This window comes from Mya arenaria, chromosome 15 (genome assembly GCF_026914265.1).
Source record: "Mya arenaria isolate MELC-2E11 chromosome 15, ASM2691426v1".
Lineage (NCBI taxonomy): Eukaryota > Metazoa > Mollusca > Bivalvia > Myida > Myidae > Mya > Mya arenaria.
Genome location: NC_069136.1, coordinates 12,996,161 through 13,014,891, shown reverse-complemented (window position 1 = coordinate 13,014,891; position 18,731 = coordinate 12,996,161). Strand labels below are relative to the sequence as shown.

The 18,731-nt window shown below is 37.9% G+C and overlaps 1 protein-coding gene across 3 annotated transcripts in view; it reads left to right on the top strand.

Moving 5' to 3' along the window:
* The window catches only part of LOC128219718 (TPR and ankyrin repeat-containing protein 1-like), a 78,409-nt gene extending 65,660 nt beyond the window's left edge, over positions 1-12,749 (top strand). For all 3 annotated transcript variants that reach the window (XM_052927653.1, XM_052927651.1, XM_052927652.1), the window contains exons 47-54: positions 459-625; positions 1,621-1,779; positions 3,296-3,460; positions 4,528-4,616; positions 5,328-5,470; positions 5,663-5,880; positions 6,597-9,452; positions 9,853-12,749. In XM_052927653.1, coding sequence (XP_052783613.1) covers positions 459-625; positions 1,621-1,779; positions 3,296-3,460; positions 4,528-4,616; positions 5,328-5,470; positions 5,663-5,880; positions 6,597-9,452; positions 9,853-10,038 — 3,983 coding nt within the window. In that variant the 3' untranslated portion in view covers positions 10,039-12,749. The remainder of the gene's footprint in view (positions 1-458; positions 626-1,620; positions 1,780-3,295; positions 3,461-4,527; positions 4,617-5,327; positions 5,471-5,662; positions 5,881-6,596; positions 9,453-9,852) is intronic.
* The last annotated feature ends 5,982 nt before the right edge of the window (positions 12,750-18,731 follow it).

Here is an 18,731-nt window from a genome sequence, read left to right as displayed (position 1 = left end):
GGGCAAGTGCAGTGAACAAGAACTGTTACTTTTGCTTTCATATTCTTAGAGTTATTGCCCTTTGTTAATTTGCATGCTTAAAGGTTTGTCAGGGGTATATCTTGTAGAATATTAGAGTTATCAACTTGACACTTCATATGTACAAAGATCTCATGGAGGGCAAGTGCAGTGCACAATAACAGTACCTCTTGCTTTCTTAGTTTTAGAGTAATAGATCTTTGTTAATTTTCATGCTTAAAGTTTGTCCGGGGCATATTTTGAAGAATATAAGAGGTATCGACTTAAAACTTCATACATGCCATATGCCACCTACACATGAAATTTAAATGGCAACATCATTGTCTATAAATGAATAAAATGTGAATCCAACAGCTATAATGTCGACAGTAAATAATTCGTCAGGCGACACATCCGAATCGTGGAGTTCTAGTTTTCACCAAATATTTGTTTTTTTGCAGGCCTGTCTGAGACTGTATTTGCTGAGAAGTCAAATCCATCAGACTGGTTGAAGCGTGGTGAAGATTTTATGCGCCATTCTCTGTACACAGTAGCAGCCAAATGTTTTGGTATGGGTGGGGATCATGATAGGGAGACAGTAGCCCTTGCCCATGGACAGGCACTTTTGGTAGGGCTCATATAAGTTGTTCAATGATCAATTATAAAAAGTCTAGTGACCTTCAGGTAAAAAAAACGATATGTTGGCGGTGATCTAAAGCTGAAAAATGCTTTCCACTTAATAACCAAAGAACACATGCACCCAGGAATTTCATACTTAGTATGCCTATTGGTCATGACTAGTAGACGACCCCTATTGACTTTGAGATCAGTAGGTCAAACTTCAAGGTTAAGGTGCCCTTCGGGTGAACAAAACAACAGTTTCTGCTCAATAGAGAATGCTTGCACCCAGGAACTTCAAACTTAGTATGCCCCTATTGACTTTCAGGCCAGTAGGTCAATGGTCAAGGTGACCTTAAGCTGAATAAAGGTTTCTTCTGAATAACTAAAGAACGCTTAGGCGATTTCGTACTTGGTTTGCTTATTGGTCTTGATTAGTAGATGACGCCTTTTGATTTTAAGGTCAGTATGTCAAGGTTACATTGACCTTCAGGTGGAGAACAATTTGTTGGTCACCTATCCGTACATCACACTCCTTTCCATTCAATAGCTTAAGAATATTTGGACCCAGGAACTTCATACTTGGACCCAGGATCTTCATACTTGGTATGCAGGTTGGTCATGACCAGTAGATGACCTCTATGTTTTTTTCTTCTCCAGTCCAAAAGTTCAAATTTTTATGTCCATCATTGAATATTTCTCACCTACGACTGCACAATTGGGGAGACAAGCAATTTCTAGTTTTCGATTTATATTAATTCGCAATGATTTGCATTCCGAACATATCCTAAGATGTTGCGTACATCGTAAAATATTTGCAATTGCCAAAAGGCAGTTCATTTGAAGAATGGATGTTGAGGTATAAATATTGTATTATAGAAGCTGAGACCCTAGACAGCTGCTGAAAAAGTTTCTATATGTGACAAAGCACTACAGAGAGTGGAACCAGCCTGCAAATTGTGGCCTCAGTCTCTAACCTATCACTTAATATTCCCAACCATACAGGCATCCAGACTAAAGGACAACCCCAGAAAAATGAGGGATGAGTTTCTATATGCGGCAGAACTCTACCTTGAGTGTAACAAGCCTGCAAAAGCTGCCCTGTGTCTTCAGAATGCCAAGGAGCGGGAACTGGCTGCTGAACTGTTCGAGAAACTGGGACAGGTTTGTGTCAATATTATCAAGAAAAAATTCCTAATCCCTGCAATAAAAACTAAAACATGTCATAAGTGGCACCATTGCATTGGGCTATTGTATTGCTGAAAAACATAATAAAAATATAGTTTGAAATATGTGTTTTACCTCCATAGGGATCTAACATTGTACCTGTTAAATAATGTCACAGCTTCAAAGATTTCATCGTGGTTGACTATATCCAAGTAAAATTGGAAGGTAAACATACTCGAGCTGAAGAATTGTTGGTATATGCTGGACAAATGTATGATTTAAATCACTGACGTTGACAGTTCAATTCACTGATGATTATAGTTCAAATCACTGACGTTGACAGTTTAATTCACTGATGATTATAGTTCAATTCACTGACGTTGACAGTTCAATTCACTGACGTTGACAGTTCAATTCACTGGCGTTGACAGTTCAATTCACTGACGTTAACAGTTCAATTCACTGATGATTATAGTTCAAATCACTGACGTTGACAGTTCAATTCACAGATGTTGACAGTTCAATTCACTCATGTTGACAGTTCAATTTACTGATGATTATAGTTCAATTCACTGACGTTGACAGTTCAATTCACTGACGTTGACAGTTCAATTCACTGATGATTATAGTTCAATTCACTGACGTTGACAGTTCAATTCACTGATGTTGACAGTTCAATTCACTGATGATTATAGTTCAATTCACTGACATTGACAGTTCAATTCACTGATGATTATAGTTAAATTCACTGATGTTGACAGTTCAATTTAATGACTATGACAGCTCAATTTACAGATGTTGACAGTTCAATTCAATGATGATTATAGTTCAATTCACTGACATTGACAGATCAATTCACTCATGTCGACAGTTCAATTCAATGATGATTATAGTTCAATTCACCGATGTTGACAGTTCAATTCAATGATGATTATAGTTCAATTCACTGATGTTGACAGTTCAATTCAATGATGATTATAGTTCAATTCACTGATGTTGACAGTTCAATTCAATGATGATTATAGTTCAATTCACTGCATTTGACAGTTCAATTCAATGATGATTATAGTTCAATTCACCGATGTTGACAGTTCAATTCAATGATGATTATAGTTCAATTCACCGATGTTGACAGTTCAATTCAATGATGATTATAGTTCAATTCACTGCATTTGACAGTTCAATTCGCTGACATTGACAGTTCAATTCACAGATGTTGACAGTTCAATTCAATGATGATTATAGTTCAATTCACTGACATTGACAGTTCAATTCACCGATGTTGACAGTTCAATTCAATGATGATTATAGTTCAATTCACTGCATTTGACAGTTCAATTCGCTGACATTGACAGTTCAATTCACAGATGTTGACAGTTCAATTCAATGATGATTATAATTCAATTCACTGACATTGACAGTTAAATTCACAGATGTTGACAGTTCAATTCAGTGATGATTATAGTTCAATTCAATGACATTGACAGTTTAGTTCACTGACATCTACTTACAGTTTGAAAAGGCTGCGGAGATCTACAGACGCATGAAGCAGCCCCGTGACAGCAGTCGCTGCTACGAACAGTTAGGGAACTTCAACAAGGCCCTAGATGTGCTCTCGGAGAACGAGAATTATGACATGGCCATCGATACACTCCGTCGGTACAACATAAAAATCAAGGTATTTAAACATATCTTCTTTAATAAGCTTGTTGTTCTTTTCGTTGGTGCAAAAGCTAATCCTGGGCCAGAACTCTAAAAACTATAAATGTATTAAGGTACCAGGGGGCAATGATTTAAAACTAAATAAGTTATTCACAAGTTCTCGTTTGTAGTTTGTGCATGCAACCTTTTTATTTGGGCAACAGTCATTATTGGATAAATATTGACCAATCAATAATACTTAGTTGTTTTTCCCCCCCCCCCCCCCCCCCCCCCCCCCCCCCCGGTCATTGAAGGGAAAACATATTGTTTTTCTTTGTGTAGATCTGTCTTTCTGACACACTTTCGTGTTTCTCGGTATCTGCTTAACCCTTGGAATGGTTTCCATAAAGACTCATGTCAAATGTTCACCACATTTAGATGATGGAACCTAAGTTCCATGAGCACCAGCTCCATGTCAAGGTCTGAATTCGAAGTCAAAGTTTTAAGTAATATATTTCGTGTCCATGCCATATCTTCTAGACTCCTAGTAGGATATTCATGAAATTCAAGAGAAATGTTCACCCCATCGAGACAGCATAGTAGCGACATATTACGCAGGCCGGCTCAGGGTTTATGTCATATTTCAAGGTTCAAGGTTTGAGCAATAGATTTTGTGTTTTTTCCATATCTCCTAAACCCTTGAAGGATTTTCATGAAACTTGGGTCAAAGTTCACCACTTGAAATGTTGAGGTCCAATACAGGCACATAAGCTCAATGTCAAGGTCACAGTTCAAGGTCAAAGGTTAAAGCCATAGATTTTAGGTCTGCTTTGTATCTCCCAATCCTCTAGAGGATTTTTCATTAAACTCAAATGTTCACTACATAAAGACGACATGCTTAACCCACCGTGGAGGCGTGCCAATTCAAGGTCAAGGTCACAAATCAATGTGAAAGGATTTTCATGATTTTGGGGTAAACCTCACATTCATCTCATCGACACAACACCCACAATCCTCTACATAACTACAAGTATCTTGGAAAACAATGAGACAAGCATGTGGGGAAATTGTCAAGTTTATTTTGAAGTTTACTTCAAATTACAGGAATTGGAACGGAAGGGCCAGCCAATACCCCAGCAGCTGATTGACCACAGGCCAGAGAAACACTATACAGAGGAAAAACTCAGTCACAGGTTAGTATGATGGTACTATGTTTACTATAGGAAGTTTGTCCTAAGGGCACAGGCCAGAAAGGAATAACTCAGTCTCAGGTTTGCATGAAAGTACATTGTTTCCTGTAGGAATTTTGTCCTACAGTATGCTTTGTAGACATGTTTCATAGAATAGAAGCAATCAAATCAGTCATGCATTTGGGCACAAATATTAATTTCTATTTTAGCATAATCTTAAGCATAATGCTCTATGAACTAAATGCACTCATTCAAGTTTTCCCTCATAATTCTAAGCTTGTCTGGTTTTCGAAGATGACCTTGATGTTGTTGTCAGCTTCATCGTCAAAACCTTAATGCCTTGTCTAGAACTGAAAAAAACACATTTGGAAATGCAAAAATACCTTGGTACACAAGTTGCTGCATACAATACACAGGGCTTTGTACCCTGGCATAAATAATTGTCGAGTTTACCCCTTTTTTGGCTGGGGGAAAAACCCAAGGTAAGCCTTGGTGTTTGACTGCCACGCTCTCGTTTATTTAGTTAGCGAACACCTAAAAAATGATATATGTAACATGCTTTCTAAAGATTGAACTCTAAGGTTACATAAAGCTTAACTACAGTTGAGTTATGTTTTGACTCTTCAACCCCCCTTTTTCACTAAAATGACCTTTTTCTTAATGTCGAATTAAATTAACCTTGAGACACATCTAGTAAGCATCATGTTACCACAGGGCAGCTGAGCTGTTCCATAAGTACAAAAATGAGGACAAGATGTTGGAGGCAGTGGAGAAATTCCAGCATGTGAATGACCGTGTGGAGTTCCTTCGTAACCGTGGATACATACTGCAGGCTGCTAAGATACGGGAGGCCAATGGTAAGGGTTTAGGTCAGGAGGGTCTTGATGAAGACACATTCTCGATAAAAAATTTAGTAAACTTAATAATATTTTGCTATTTTATCCAAAACATACCTGCTATCAATTAATTGGAAAGTGGCTGGGAATTATAGTCTTTCATTGCTTAACAATTACAATAACAATTAATTCAAGATGTCTTGTCATACTTAGGCGATCTGGATGGAGCTGCAAAGATGTTACTGATGCACGGTTGGTTGGAGGAGGCCATCTTGATGGCCCGGAAAACCCTTGACGAACACACGATAGCCACATGCCTGCTCGCCAAATGCCGTTACCTGTCCCACAAACAGGGAAAACCGGAAACCGATCTTGCTGCTCTCACCAGCTGTTTTAACGCGATGGCACAGGAGGCTGCAGATATGTTCAAGGTTGATAAATTTGATATAGAAAAAAATAAAAAAATTCTGAATAATATGAATATTGTCTAAAAAAACATGAAGTTAACCTCAATTATTTGGCTCAATTTTAGATATATAATGCTTTTACAAAAACAATTTTAGCAATTTAGGCAATACATACCCTAAATAACCTGCATATTTGTTACCATTTCAATTCAACATACAACAAATTTGTGTGGCGAAATTACTTAGCATTTTACTTTTGAAAGATTGCGAACCGTGTAGATACATGTATTACCTCTGTATTACTAATGGTCAATCATGTTATTTACACAATCAGGAATGGGATTTGTCTGTTGATTTCTGCCAATCTGATGGCTCCTTTACCATTAGAAAATTTAGATTTTATTTTATTTTCAATTTCTTTAAGAGTTATAAAATAGCTGCTTTTGGTTTTTATTTTGTTTGTTGTTAATATTGAGTTTTCGATGAATTTGAAATCAGGAGAGCCCTCAATATCAAGTTTTGTTATGCAGCAGAGTGCTGCACCTGTTATTGGGGCCAAAACTGTTTCAACCCTTCAGCTGCCAGGTCAATTACATCCCTGATAAAATAATTGTTATACATGCAGTCTTTTTGCAAGAAAACATGTTTTTGTTTTGCGTAACTTATTGTAATGTTTTGGCCACTGCTTTGAGTTAAAGAGATATTCCGGCATTTGTGGATTTTCAAACCTTTCTTTTCAGGCTTGTGGAGACCAGGATGGATTGGGATGTGTGTTGCTTCTACAGGCAGATACATCCGGTGAGGATGTCCTTATCAGCAAGGCACTCCAGGCCTTCCAGGAAGCAAAGCCGTTTGAAAACATCGCTGGCAGTGTGGCGTGTTGCGAATGGCTTGTAAATAAGGGAAAGTTGACAGAGGATGAGACTCTGAAGACAGTGATTAAAGGCATTGGACATATGTTCAATCTGTGCATCGCTCTCATGTATCCGCACAGATCAGCCAACATGGAGAGAGTGAGGAAGTATGAGCAGTTCTATGGCTTACATCCATGCAGCCAAGATAAAGTTGAAATTCATCCTAAAGAAAGGCCGCTGTGTTTGGGTATGTTACCAGATCTGTTCAAATCTAAGGGAGATAAAAGCAAGAGAAGATTGGAGGTCATGAAGACTGCCGCCCATGAATCTGTTGTTGAGTATTTACTGAAGCAGACCACTTTGTGGCTTGAACCATTGTGGAACAAGCTGGAGGCCCGAAGGGAAAAAGTCCTTGAATGTGAAAACTACAGCATGGGTATGGAATGCGAAGAGAGTGGGAATGTAGACAATGGGTGCAACAAACTGCATAGAGCACAGACCAAAGATGACTTTCGGCTCATGATTGAAGCTGATTTGATGCTGATTGAGTTTGAGGCTACAGTGCAGTCCGGAGCTATTTACTTTAGAAAGAACTGTCCAGTAAAACTGATACCAGCTGTTGAGGAGTTTATCGGCGAGGGGGAGCGAGATTTCAGCTGGAAGTACCGGGCTGTGACGAAACTGTGGGAAGATCTGATGCCCAAGGGAGGTCACCCCTTCTTGATTGATTATGACAGCAAACAGCTGCTGGACCACATAGTGAGAAATGACAAGATTCAAGGGCACTTAAGGAGGTACCTGCAAGAAAAGTGGGTTAAAGCTGTCAAAGAGAACCGGAGACTGAAATGTTTAGCGGTACGAGAGACAGACGTGTTCTTGGTCTTCCAGATGGGGTTCTATATGTTCAGGCTGAACTTTGGAAGAGAGAAGCTTGACAGGACGCCCAATGCCGAGATGTTAAAACTGGAGAATGAATTAGACAGAGAAATTTCTGAAAAGAAGAAGCCCATTGAGTTCAAGGGAAGCATGAGGTTCTATTCACTGATGATGGACCCAGACAAGTATGGGAATATGAATGTCCAATGCATTGCAAGAAGATTTGCCGATGCCTATGAACATTTGATCTCATATAATCCATATGAGGCTGTTTTCAGCTATGGCAAATTTGTGAAACTGCTTCTTGGCAAAATGGGACTTGATTTCCATGACATCGGCCTATACATCATGTGGATGGAGTTTTATGCCGTCCTGGCATTTCTTGTGATTGCCAAGTTGAAATCCCAAAACTTTCGCAATTTTCTCTTTGTAGCCCCAAGCCACTATATCAGTCTACTTAAATTCATTGGAGCCATGCTACCCTCCCATGCAAGCAACAAATCACTAGTAGAAATTGTACATGCTTGGAAGCCTAGCTACTCCCAAAGTCGGTCAGGTGATGGCCATATGCAGGAAAGGTTGAAATATATAGCATTTGCGGTTGCTGGATTTGGATTCAGAGAGTTCAAAATGATGAAGATACTTGTTGAGAGATGTCAGGGAGAGCCGACATTGTATGCATCTATAGAGAGACTGCTGATACTGGCCATGACCTTAGTATGCAACATCAGTAAAACCGTGCCAATTGAGAATGAAACCAGCCTCATGCGTATGATGTGCCATGCAAATTTACCTTCTGATGCCCCTTCAAGAATGCACCAAAGTGTCAGAGGCCTGCAAGATTGCAATGGCATTGCTGATGTTGCCGGTGTACTGATGAACCTTTTGAAGGTCCGGGGGAGGGGAGAAGAGATGCTTGTTTGTTCATGGAAGGGTGACAGGAAGAAAGACCCACTGGAGATGGTTTCTGTAGCTGCCTCAATGGACCTCTTCAACTCCTCATTCTTCAAGACAGAGGCCACATTAAATGCAATGTGGCTTCAACACCAGGTTGAGCACCAGGATCAGGAAACTATGGAGGGAATGCCCGAGGTTGAGGAGCAACAGACAGAGGAAGAATTGAGGCAAAGTCGGCAAGAAAAACAGGATCAGGAACAAAGAGAGCTTAAAATCTGGGCTGTTAATGCTATCGCTAGGTGGTACCGAAATATCATGGAAGTAAGGATGTCTAAGGATGTGAAGAAGCCGGAAAATCAGGCCATGCTGTCTGCTATAAAGATCGATGAGACACACTGTGGGATATGCGGTGTCTTCTTTGAACAGATATTGAAAGAGCGCCTGAAGTTAGAAAGTTCAGTAGTCGTTGGGGATGAATCTGTGTTGAATGAAACAACTGTTGATGGGGCAAGTAAGCAGCGCAGTTTTGAAACTGCAAACAATCCCTGGGAAAAAGAGCAAGAGATTAAGCCTATCAGTGAAGAACAGAGGAGACAAAGGATGGCGGGAATCCATAAGGCACATAAGAAACAGAATTCTCATTCACAGAAGTATCAAGAATTCCACAGATTTAAGACAGACTACAATGAAGTCGTAGAACCACAGCTGAAGAAAATTCGAGAATTTGTATATGACTCTGGTGTTGGACTGGATAAACCACAGTATGTGGAGCAGCATTACAAGAGACACAAAATGGAGATTGAGCGCATGTTACGATTGATATCACAGATTGAACAGGAAATTCACTTGCAAATCACAAGCCATCGTTGGGCGGGAGCTGGTCGTGTAGGGCAAAATCTGACGGAACTGATGACTGACTTCCAGACAGTGGAGCCTTTTGTGAGAGAGGTTCAGGCTAAACTGAAACAGGTAAGTATTTTTATGTTTTCATATATTATATTTATTGGATTGAATGGCAATAGGGCTGGTTTAAATTTGAAAATATAAATGATTTTAGAGTAGAATATGTAGAAGCTGGTCTTTTACTTTACTATTTGAGACAGTTCAACAGAAACTGATTGACAACCCTGGCCATATATATATATATATATAGTGTAGGCATCCCTTTGAGTAGAATTTGTCACCTTTAACAATTTTTCAAATAAATCAATAAACTTATTATTACTATACCCTTCAGTTCTGATGATTGTGTAAGGAAAATGAAATCAACGCTTTTTATTCATTGGGTAAGGTGAAATGTATAGAAATGTTTTGCTTATGTATAGCATGAAACTACTAATCCTCAACTTTTACCTTACTCCTCAAACAGGACGAAGAGGACCGCTCCCGCCAAGCATCTAGTGCCTCCAATGGGATGACCATGCAAGGTCGGGCCATGTCAGAGAATGACGATTTGGAAGACATAGAAACTGTTGTGGAGGAGCCGTCTGTGCACGTCCGGAAAAGGGACCCAAAGCCACGCAGGAAAGGAAAACAACGATTACATAACCGATAGTTCATCAAACCGTCCATAACCAGGGACGAAGAAAATTGGAATACCATAACTCGTAGTTAGCTCAGGGGCAAAATTTGTGATTGATGGGACATTTTAAATGTCAAATTGACGTTTTTTTCTGTTATTGATATACAGTGGACATTTTGTTACATTAAAAATTTTCATTAGAGCTACATGACATGTGTACTCTAATTGAAGTCTCTTGACATAAACATTCACTTTTTCCATGAAGTACATGTACCTTTTAACTAAACTTGATTATGAATACGATTGACCAGTCGCCAGTAGACAATAAAAAAAGTAGTCGACCAGTAATATTATACTTTGACAATAAAAAAGGAGCATGTAATTGCAATATCCAATGGATTAGATAACAAACAACTACCATGTGATCTAGTTAATTTTCGCGTAAATGTCTGGAAACCAGTGATATAAGACTGCTGACAGAAGATCAGATCGCAGGTTTTCATATTAAAAAAAAAATCAAAAAAATCCAGACATTTACTAAAAAATAATGGCTCATCTCAAGACAAAAAAATCAAAAAAGTTGTCAAAACGGTCAATTTATTGGAGTGCAGCTTTAAAGCTATGGTTGTAATCAACCAGTGAGGCGTGGTAACCCTGGACAACTAAAAGCATGTAGACTTATTAAGAGTTTAAGTAGGTTATTAGGACAATATGGCGGTCATAATTCGATCCAGAATCCTCATTTGTTCTGGCAAGTGGTCAAATACTGTGACTACTTCAACCCAAATTCTCCATTTAGAAACTGCGACATTAATGGTTGGCTGTTTTCTGCACAGTTTTGTGCTATGAGATCTCAATTTAAATGTATCATAATTGTTTATTACATTATTTTTCATTTATTTGGTGTGTTGTTTACTTGTCTATTGGTTTATTCATATTTTACTTAACTGTAGTTTGTTTTTTCTCAAATGTCTAATGTGAATAGCGTTAATATAATTGAAATGACATTTACCAAAGTTAAAAATTATCTTTTAGACGAAAGGGTGGGAGAACCAAATTATGGTCATTTTTTAGTCTTAAAACGTATGGAGGCTACTGCTTATATAAGTACTTAATTGATTTAGGCTCATTTATCTAATTGCAATGATGGAAATTCGATTTTGTATGAACAAGCCAAAAATCTTAATCTAGAGCTTGGAACAAAAAAAATCAAAAAGCCCTGCTATATAACGTCCAGGATTTCAGCTTGCAGGCTTGTGCTTATTTCGATCACCGTAATTGTTATTTTTGTCAACTCTTGGTTTGATTCAAATCAGTTGTTAACAATTTCTCTAACATTAAAACATTACTAATTCATAAGTGCCTTATAACATGTGCCATTATTTTTTGTGTGCCATTTTTATTCCATTTCAGCTGGGATAGGTCCATTTGAATGTCTGTATCATCATGTTTAATACCTTGCCTTGTTATATCTGATAACTAATGCAAGTTTTTGTTTTTTTATTTTTTTTATTTTTGAGTTTTGATTTGCCAATGTTTTTCATAAAGCTATGTGTGGTGCAATCCTTTGAAGTGATAACCTTGTTGACGCTGTCGTTGGCGTCATAGTACAAAACCTTGACCATTACTCAAAATCTGAACAAGATATTCTGTAACTTTGTGCACACATACTTTGACCTTTGTTGTGAACTCTATTGTTTTGAAAATTGACATTTGTATCCTGAAAACTGAAATATGTATATTTTATGTTCCAATTTAACTTTACATTTACTTAATCATTTAATGATGTTATATTGATTTTTTTCCCATTTTTTAAGACCTTTCAATGAAAAATATGTCTTAGTTGAATCTTTGAATAATATAACATGGTGTTCTTGTATTTCTTGTGATAAGATTTGTTTAAGGAAAACACCATTTACATTTTAGAATATACATGTATGCATTCAGTTTCCTTTAAAAAGCATCTCCTTCAAACCACTTGACCAATTTCAAGCAAACTTCACAGTAATGTTTCTTGGATGATCTTCAGATTCTTTAAATTAAAATTGTTCCATGTAAGGGAAAAACTTCTCCATAGAAACCGCTGGCCATATTCCAAAATAATTCACAGAAATGTTACTAAGGTGGCCCTTGATCAAATTCCTTCAAGCCATGTTGGTTTGTTACAAACATGGCTGACAGTTTTCACAATGTATCTATATGTAAAGTTTTGAAAATCTCATTGGAAACCACTGGCAAGATTTTAAAATAATTTCAAGGATATGTTTCTGAGATAACCCTTTGTTAAATATCTTTAAGCCATGTTGGTTTGTTGAAAACGATGGCTGACAGTTTTCGCAATATATCCATTTGTAAAATTTGAAAATCTCAGAAACCACTGGCAAGATTTTAAAATAATTTCAAAGATAAATGTTTCTGAGGTAACCCTTCTTCGAACTCCTTCAAGCCATGTTGGTTCACTAAAAAACATTGCCAACAGGGGTTTGGTTAGATTCACACTGACCTATATGAGGAAAACTTGTGAGCTTAAATGGCCATCTTGGCCCGCTTGTTTGTAGACATTTTTGAAATGAGGAACCCTAGTATTAGATTTATTTCCTTCTGTATATTTATTCACATTACTTTCTTTTCGTTTGGTTAAGTTTTTCATTCTGTTCCTATTTTTATTTGTTGAAAGTTACTTCACAAGCTGTTTTCATTTCACTTTGTTAATGTTATGTTCACGAGAATAAAAGTTTCATTTAGTTGTTGTTAAAGCTTTGTTTTGCCTCAACATTCAGTATGTGCACAGTTAAAGACAACATCCACCACATGACTCGGGAGATATTAAGCTTGTCTGTTTTTCCTTGGTGACAGTATGACTGGAGGTACATGTATTCTTTATGGACAGATAGCCTTGAGTATGTAACATATTTTCATGAAGACCTCCCTTCTTTCCTATAATATTGATCTGTAGCATTTTTAAAAAGCAAAGTATGCGCATGGAAATAATAAGTCACTGCAACATGGAGTGGATGTCAACTACTCTTTGGGCCTAAGCGTTATTCAGTTATTGATAGAAAATGGATTTTTATCTAAAGATCACAACCTTGACCCACTGACCTCAAAATCATTAGGGTTCAAAGTCACTTCAACCTTGACATTAGAAAACGTTGCTGGATTGAAAGCCATTATTATTTGAGCTTGTATGGACAGATAGCTTTAAGTATGCGACATATTTTTATGATGATCTTGCCATGAAGTTTTGGAAATATTAATCTGAAACAGAGAGCAAGGTATGAACATGGAAAGTCACTGCAATCATTGTTTACACTTACACTTAGGCCCAGAGACTAGATGAGTCTCTGGGCCTAAGTGTAAGTGTTCTTCATTTATTTATTGGAAACAGACTTTCAGCTAAGGGTCACCACAAACTTGACCCACTGAACTCAAAATCAATAGTGTTCATCTGCTGGTCATAACCAACCTGTCTCTCTGGGCTTAAGTATTCTTTAGTTATTGATTGGAAAACAGACTAGTTGATTAGATAATCACGACCTTGAACTTTGACCCACTCACCTCAAAATCATAAGGGTTCATGTGCTGGACCCATTCCGTCACTCTCCATACCCAAGTTCGACCCATTCCATCACTCTCCATACCCACGTTCGACCCATTCCGCCACTCTCCATACCCACGTTCGACCCCTTCCGTCCCTCTCCATACCCACGTTCGACCAATTCCGACACTCTCCATACCCACGTTCGACCCCTTCCGTCAATCTCCATACCCAAGTTCCGTAACGCTCATTCCAAAACACGACCTATTTCGTTATTCTCATTCGCAAGTACGACCCATTTTGTTACGCTCATTCCTAAATACGAACCATTCCGATACGTTCATCCCCAAGTATGACTCATTTCGTTACGCTCATTCCCAAGTATGACCTATTCAGTATTTCTCCATACCCAAGCTCGACACATTGCCTTATGTTCATTCCCAAGTACGACCCATTCCGTTACGCTCATTCCCTAATATGACCCATTCCGTTACTTTTCATACCCACGCTCGACCCATTTCGTTACTCTCGATACCCACGTTCGACCCATTTTCTTACGCGCATTCCCCAGTTTGACCCATTTCGTCGTTCATTCCCAAATACGGCTTATTCCGTTACGCTCATTCTTAAGTATGAACCATTCTGCCACTCTCCATTCCCAAGTATGCCCCTAGCTCTTCATACACCAGTTTGACCCATTCCGTTACGCTCATTCCCAAGTATGACACCTTGCGTTACATTCATTCCCAAGTTTGACCAATTCCGTTACTCTCCATACCCCAAGTCCTACCTATTCCGTTACGCTCATCCTTAAGTTTGACCAATTCAATTACTCTCCATACCCCAAGTCCTACCCATTCCTTTACGTTCATTCCCAAGTATGAACCATTTCGTCACTTCCCATACCCCAAGTCCTACCGATTTCGTTACGCTCATCCCCAAGTCTGAACTATTTCGTCACTCTCCATACCCAAATTCGACTCATTGCGTTACGTTCATTCCCAAGTTCGACCCATTCCGTCACGATCATTCCCAAGTACGAACCATTTTGTTACGCTCATATTCAAGTACGACCCATTTCGTCACGCTCATTCCCAAGTACGATTCATTCCATTACGCTCATTCCCAAGTACGGCCCATTTTGTTACACATTCCATTACGCTTATTCGAAAGTACGGCCCATTCCGTTATGCTCATTCCCAAGTCTGACCCATTCCGTCACACTCCATTCCCCTGTTCGGCCCATTCCGTTACGCTCATTCCAAAACACGACCCACTCCGTTACGCTCATTCCCACATTCCCAAGTATGACCCATTCCGTCACTCTCCATACCCCTGTTCGATCCATTTCGTTTCGCTCATTCCCAAGTACGACGCACTCCGTTACCGTCACTCTCCATACCCCTGTTCGATCCATTTCGTTTCGCTCACTCCCAAGTACGACGCACTCCGTTACCGTCACTCTCCATACCCCTGTTCGATCCATTTCGTTTCGCTCATTCCCAAGTACGACGCACTCCGTTACGCTCATTCCCAAGTATGACCCATTCCGTTACGCTCATTCCCAAGAATGACCTATTCCGTTAGGCCGTTCCCACGTAAGTTATCTGGAAGGTGTATAAAAATGTCATAATATGTATTGTTTTTTTAAAGTGCATTTATAATTTCAATGTAATTTGTAAACAATTCGTTTTAACGTTGTGCGAAAATGTCAAATGTCATCCGTTTCATGTTTACTAATTACAAGTTATCAAATATTGGTTTCAGATAATATATGATTATTCATTTTAGTGAATAACCCAAATTAAAACGATTATTACTATTTTCACGGAGTGGTTCCGTGAAATATAGTAAAGTAATTTGCGTCGAAAGTGTTATTGCTTATTAACTGTTCGAGTAGTGCATTTAATCTTGGAGAAGGTTTGATATTTGCCCCTAATTAATTTCAGCTATTTTGATGCACCCTCCTCTGTATGGTTTCTTTTTAATGAGTATATTGTTCACACGGTGTCTATCCAAACACTATCAAACATTATATGCAACTTTAGTGTTATATACTTAATACTTATATGTAATAAGCTGTAAATTGTTGCTTTTTATTATTATCATGATTTGGAAATGGTTGTGGGTAGGTGTGTAAGCTTTTTTATACTCACTCTGGCCGTGCCCATTCTACGAGTGCTTCGTGAAAGTCCTAGTTTAATCCTTCCAGTTTTGGAGGTTTTATTATAGAAATGGACCCAAAATGGCCCTATGCCAATAAACAAATAAACAAAATGGCCCCTACTGTGACATCAATGCAATTAGCAGGAGATGCACAGCAGGAGATTGTCATGCAAAACATTCCTCTAAACTATGCCTTTCAGATTGTAAGTCATTTTAGGTTTTTGGAGAATAGTGCACAGGCAGAATGTAATCCTGTTAGAGCTACCCTGGTTCTTTAACGTGCGCCAGTGTATGACACTGTCACACGGAGCCCCCATTTAAGGTCCTTACCGGGAGTCGTTTTCATTGATGCGACGGGGAATCGAACTTGTGACCTCTGGCTGATTGAAATTATTACGTGATGTTATCAATGTATTGTTAAAATGTAAAACATATCCATCATATTTGTAAAAGTCCTTCTGGTCTAATGGTTAAGTCGTCCGTTTTTCTAATATTTTCATGACTTCACCGGTGAAGGTTCTCACCGCACTTAGCCCAAAATATTTTCTAAATACTATAACTGTATTTTTCTGCAATTTCGATATCATAGATAAAATAATGATAAAACAAGTACGTTCACATTCAAGTCAAGTCAAGTCAATATTTATTTATTGTCGGGTACTATCATCAACAGTTTAACATAAGCTATGAATAGCTTTTGACCGACATTATAAAATAGCATAATTTATGTAACTAATATATTACACACATGAGTTCATGCAAATAATAATATTCAGTATGTACACTTGAAACAAATAAATAATTCTTATAGTAAAATCACATAAACATATTTGGCAGTTGAAAGACATTAGACTATATATAGAATGTAGGTAGATTAGCATAATTTATAGCATAAGTTAATCGAAAATATGAATCACAAGGTAATACGACAATGCATTTAGCATGGGAAATAAAAGTCACAATTAATTAACATGATTTAAATCAAAGACACATTGAAAGAGACCAGCAGCCTATGCAGTCTAAGCTCGCGAGGTCCCATCCAACATATCTTTGATTAAGTTATATGACAGCATTCTTATATGCAAAATGAGCATTTGCAGTCATCTCCGCTCCATGCCCGGACTAAACTCTTGAAATGATTAAAATTAGTTTCTTCCCTGAAATGTTGTGGAAGGGAGTTCCAGAGTTTAGGGGCACCGGAGCGGAAAGAATTGCACCCATATGTTGTAGTTCTTACAGTTGGGATAGCAGCCATCATCTTATATCTAAAGTTAAAGGAATTTTCTTTTATTACCACTAAGTCATGTAGATACATTGGACCCTGCTTGTGGATAATTTTATGGGTTTCTATAGCAATGGACCTTAACCTTCTAAGCTTGAGAGTTGGCAACATTGATTTAGATAAAAGTGTTGGGTAATCAGATGTGTAATCATTGTATATGAATCTGAGGGCTCGTTCTTGTACTTTTTCAAGCTTCTTAGTATGCACCTCGCCACAAAAATGCCAAGTAATTGGACAGAAATTGAAACTTGATAGGATAAATGAGTAATATATGTTTAATTTTCCTAGTTTACAAAGGTTATGACCTATTCGCTTTAAAACATTAAGCTGTCTTGAGGCTTTCTTGCAAATGCTTGAAATATGGACATCAAATTTAAGTTTGAAGTCTATTGTGACACCCAAGAGTTTGACACTGTCTTCACATTTTATAGTTGTCTCATTCAAGTTAAAGGTTATATTTTGGTCCTTAGTTTTCTGTCCTATTGCAATGGCTTGAAATTTTTCAGGGTTGGCTTTCATATGGTTATCTGAGAACCATTGTATTAATATATTACTATCCGACTCCAAAGTTTGGACAACGTTGTCTATGTTTTTGTCGCTATATGATAGAGTATTATCATCAGCATAATTATACAGATTGCTTCTATGTATAAAGTTGAAAATATCGTTGATAAATATATTAAAAAGCACAGGACCTAAAATGGATCCCTGCGGTACTCCTTTACAGATTTGTTTCAGTGGGCTTATTTCTGTACAAAGTTTCACATATTGTTTGCGATTGCTTAAGTAATCAGAAATGAGCTCTAGTGCACTATCAGTGACACCATAACTACCAAGTTTCATCAGTAATAAGTTATGAGGCAGACAATCGAAAGCCTTAGAAAGGTCCATCAGAATCGCTGCCACATACGGGCGATACTATTTCCCGGTCCCGGTCTCATCCGGTCCCGGTCTCCTCCGGTCTCTGTTTTCAAAATGTTATTGTAGCTATCGGGCGTGATCGAGAAGGTGTGAATGACAGCAGGGGTAATAGGATTATAAAAGATTACAGTTAATTAAAACATTAGATATTTAATGATAATTATTTCACCATTTATTTTATATCAATAAAACAAAATATAAATTAAGGCAAAGATAAAAACATAATATATGTACATGTTCTAAAATTAATGTAATGAATAACACATTGTGTTTTTTTCCTTATTAAATTCAGTTATAAGTAAACTTTTGATAATAGTAATATAAATAGAAATGCAAGTATCGCCCGCCACATACTTGTTATCATCAAGAGCCTTCTTCCAATCTTCAGTAATTTTTAGGAGGGCACTCTGACAGCCATATCCCGGTCTCTAGGCAGAGAGTGAACTATTAAAATGTAGGTCAAAGAACTCCGTTAGCTGAATGTTTATGGCTCTTTCAAATATTTTTGACATTATCGGGAGTATACTCGCTGGCCTGTAATTGCCTTTGTCTAATGTGCTGTTCTTTTTGTGGATAGGAGTCACCTGGGCCAATTTTAGAGTCTCTCTATTCACATACAATAGCATACTGGTAATACCTTTAGTAAATGAAATCTGATTTAAATAGCTTGCATCATATGAAATGTAGCAAAGAAACTACTTTGTGGCCATCGTCATTTTTATTATAAGGAATATTCCTTATCAGGATAAGTAATCCAGGCCAGCGACGCTGCAACTTTTAAAAATAACTGTTGTGTGCTACTTTGTTCTTCAAGGGAGA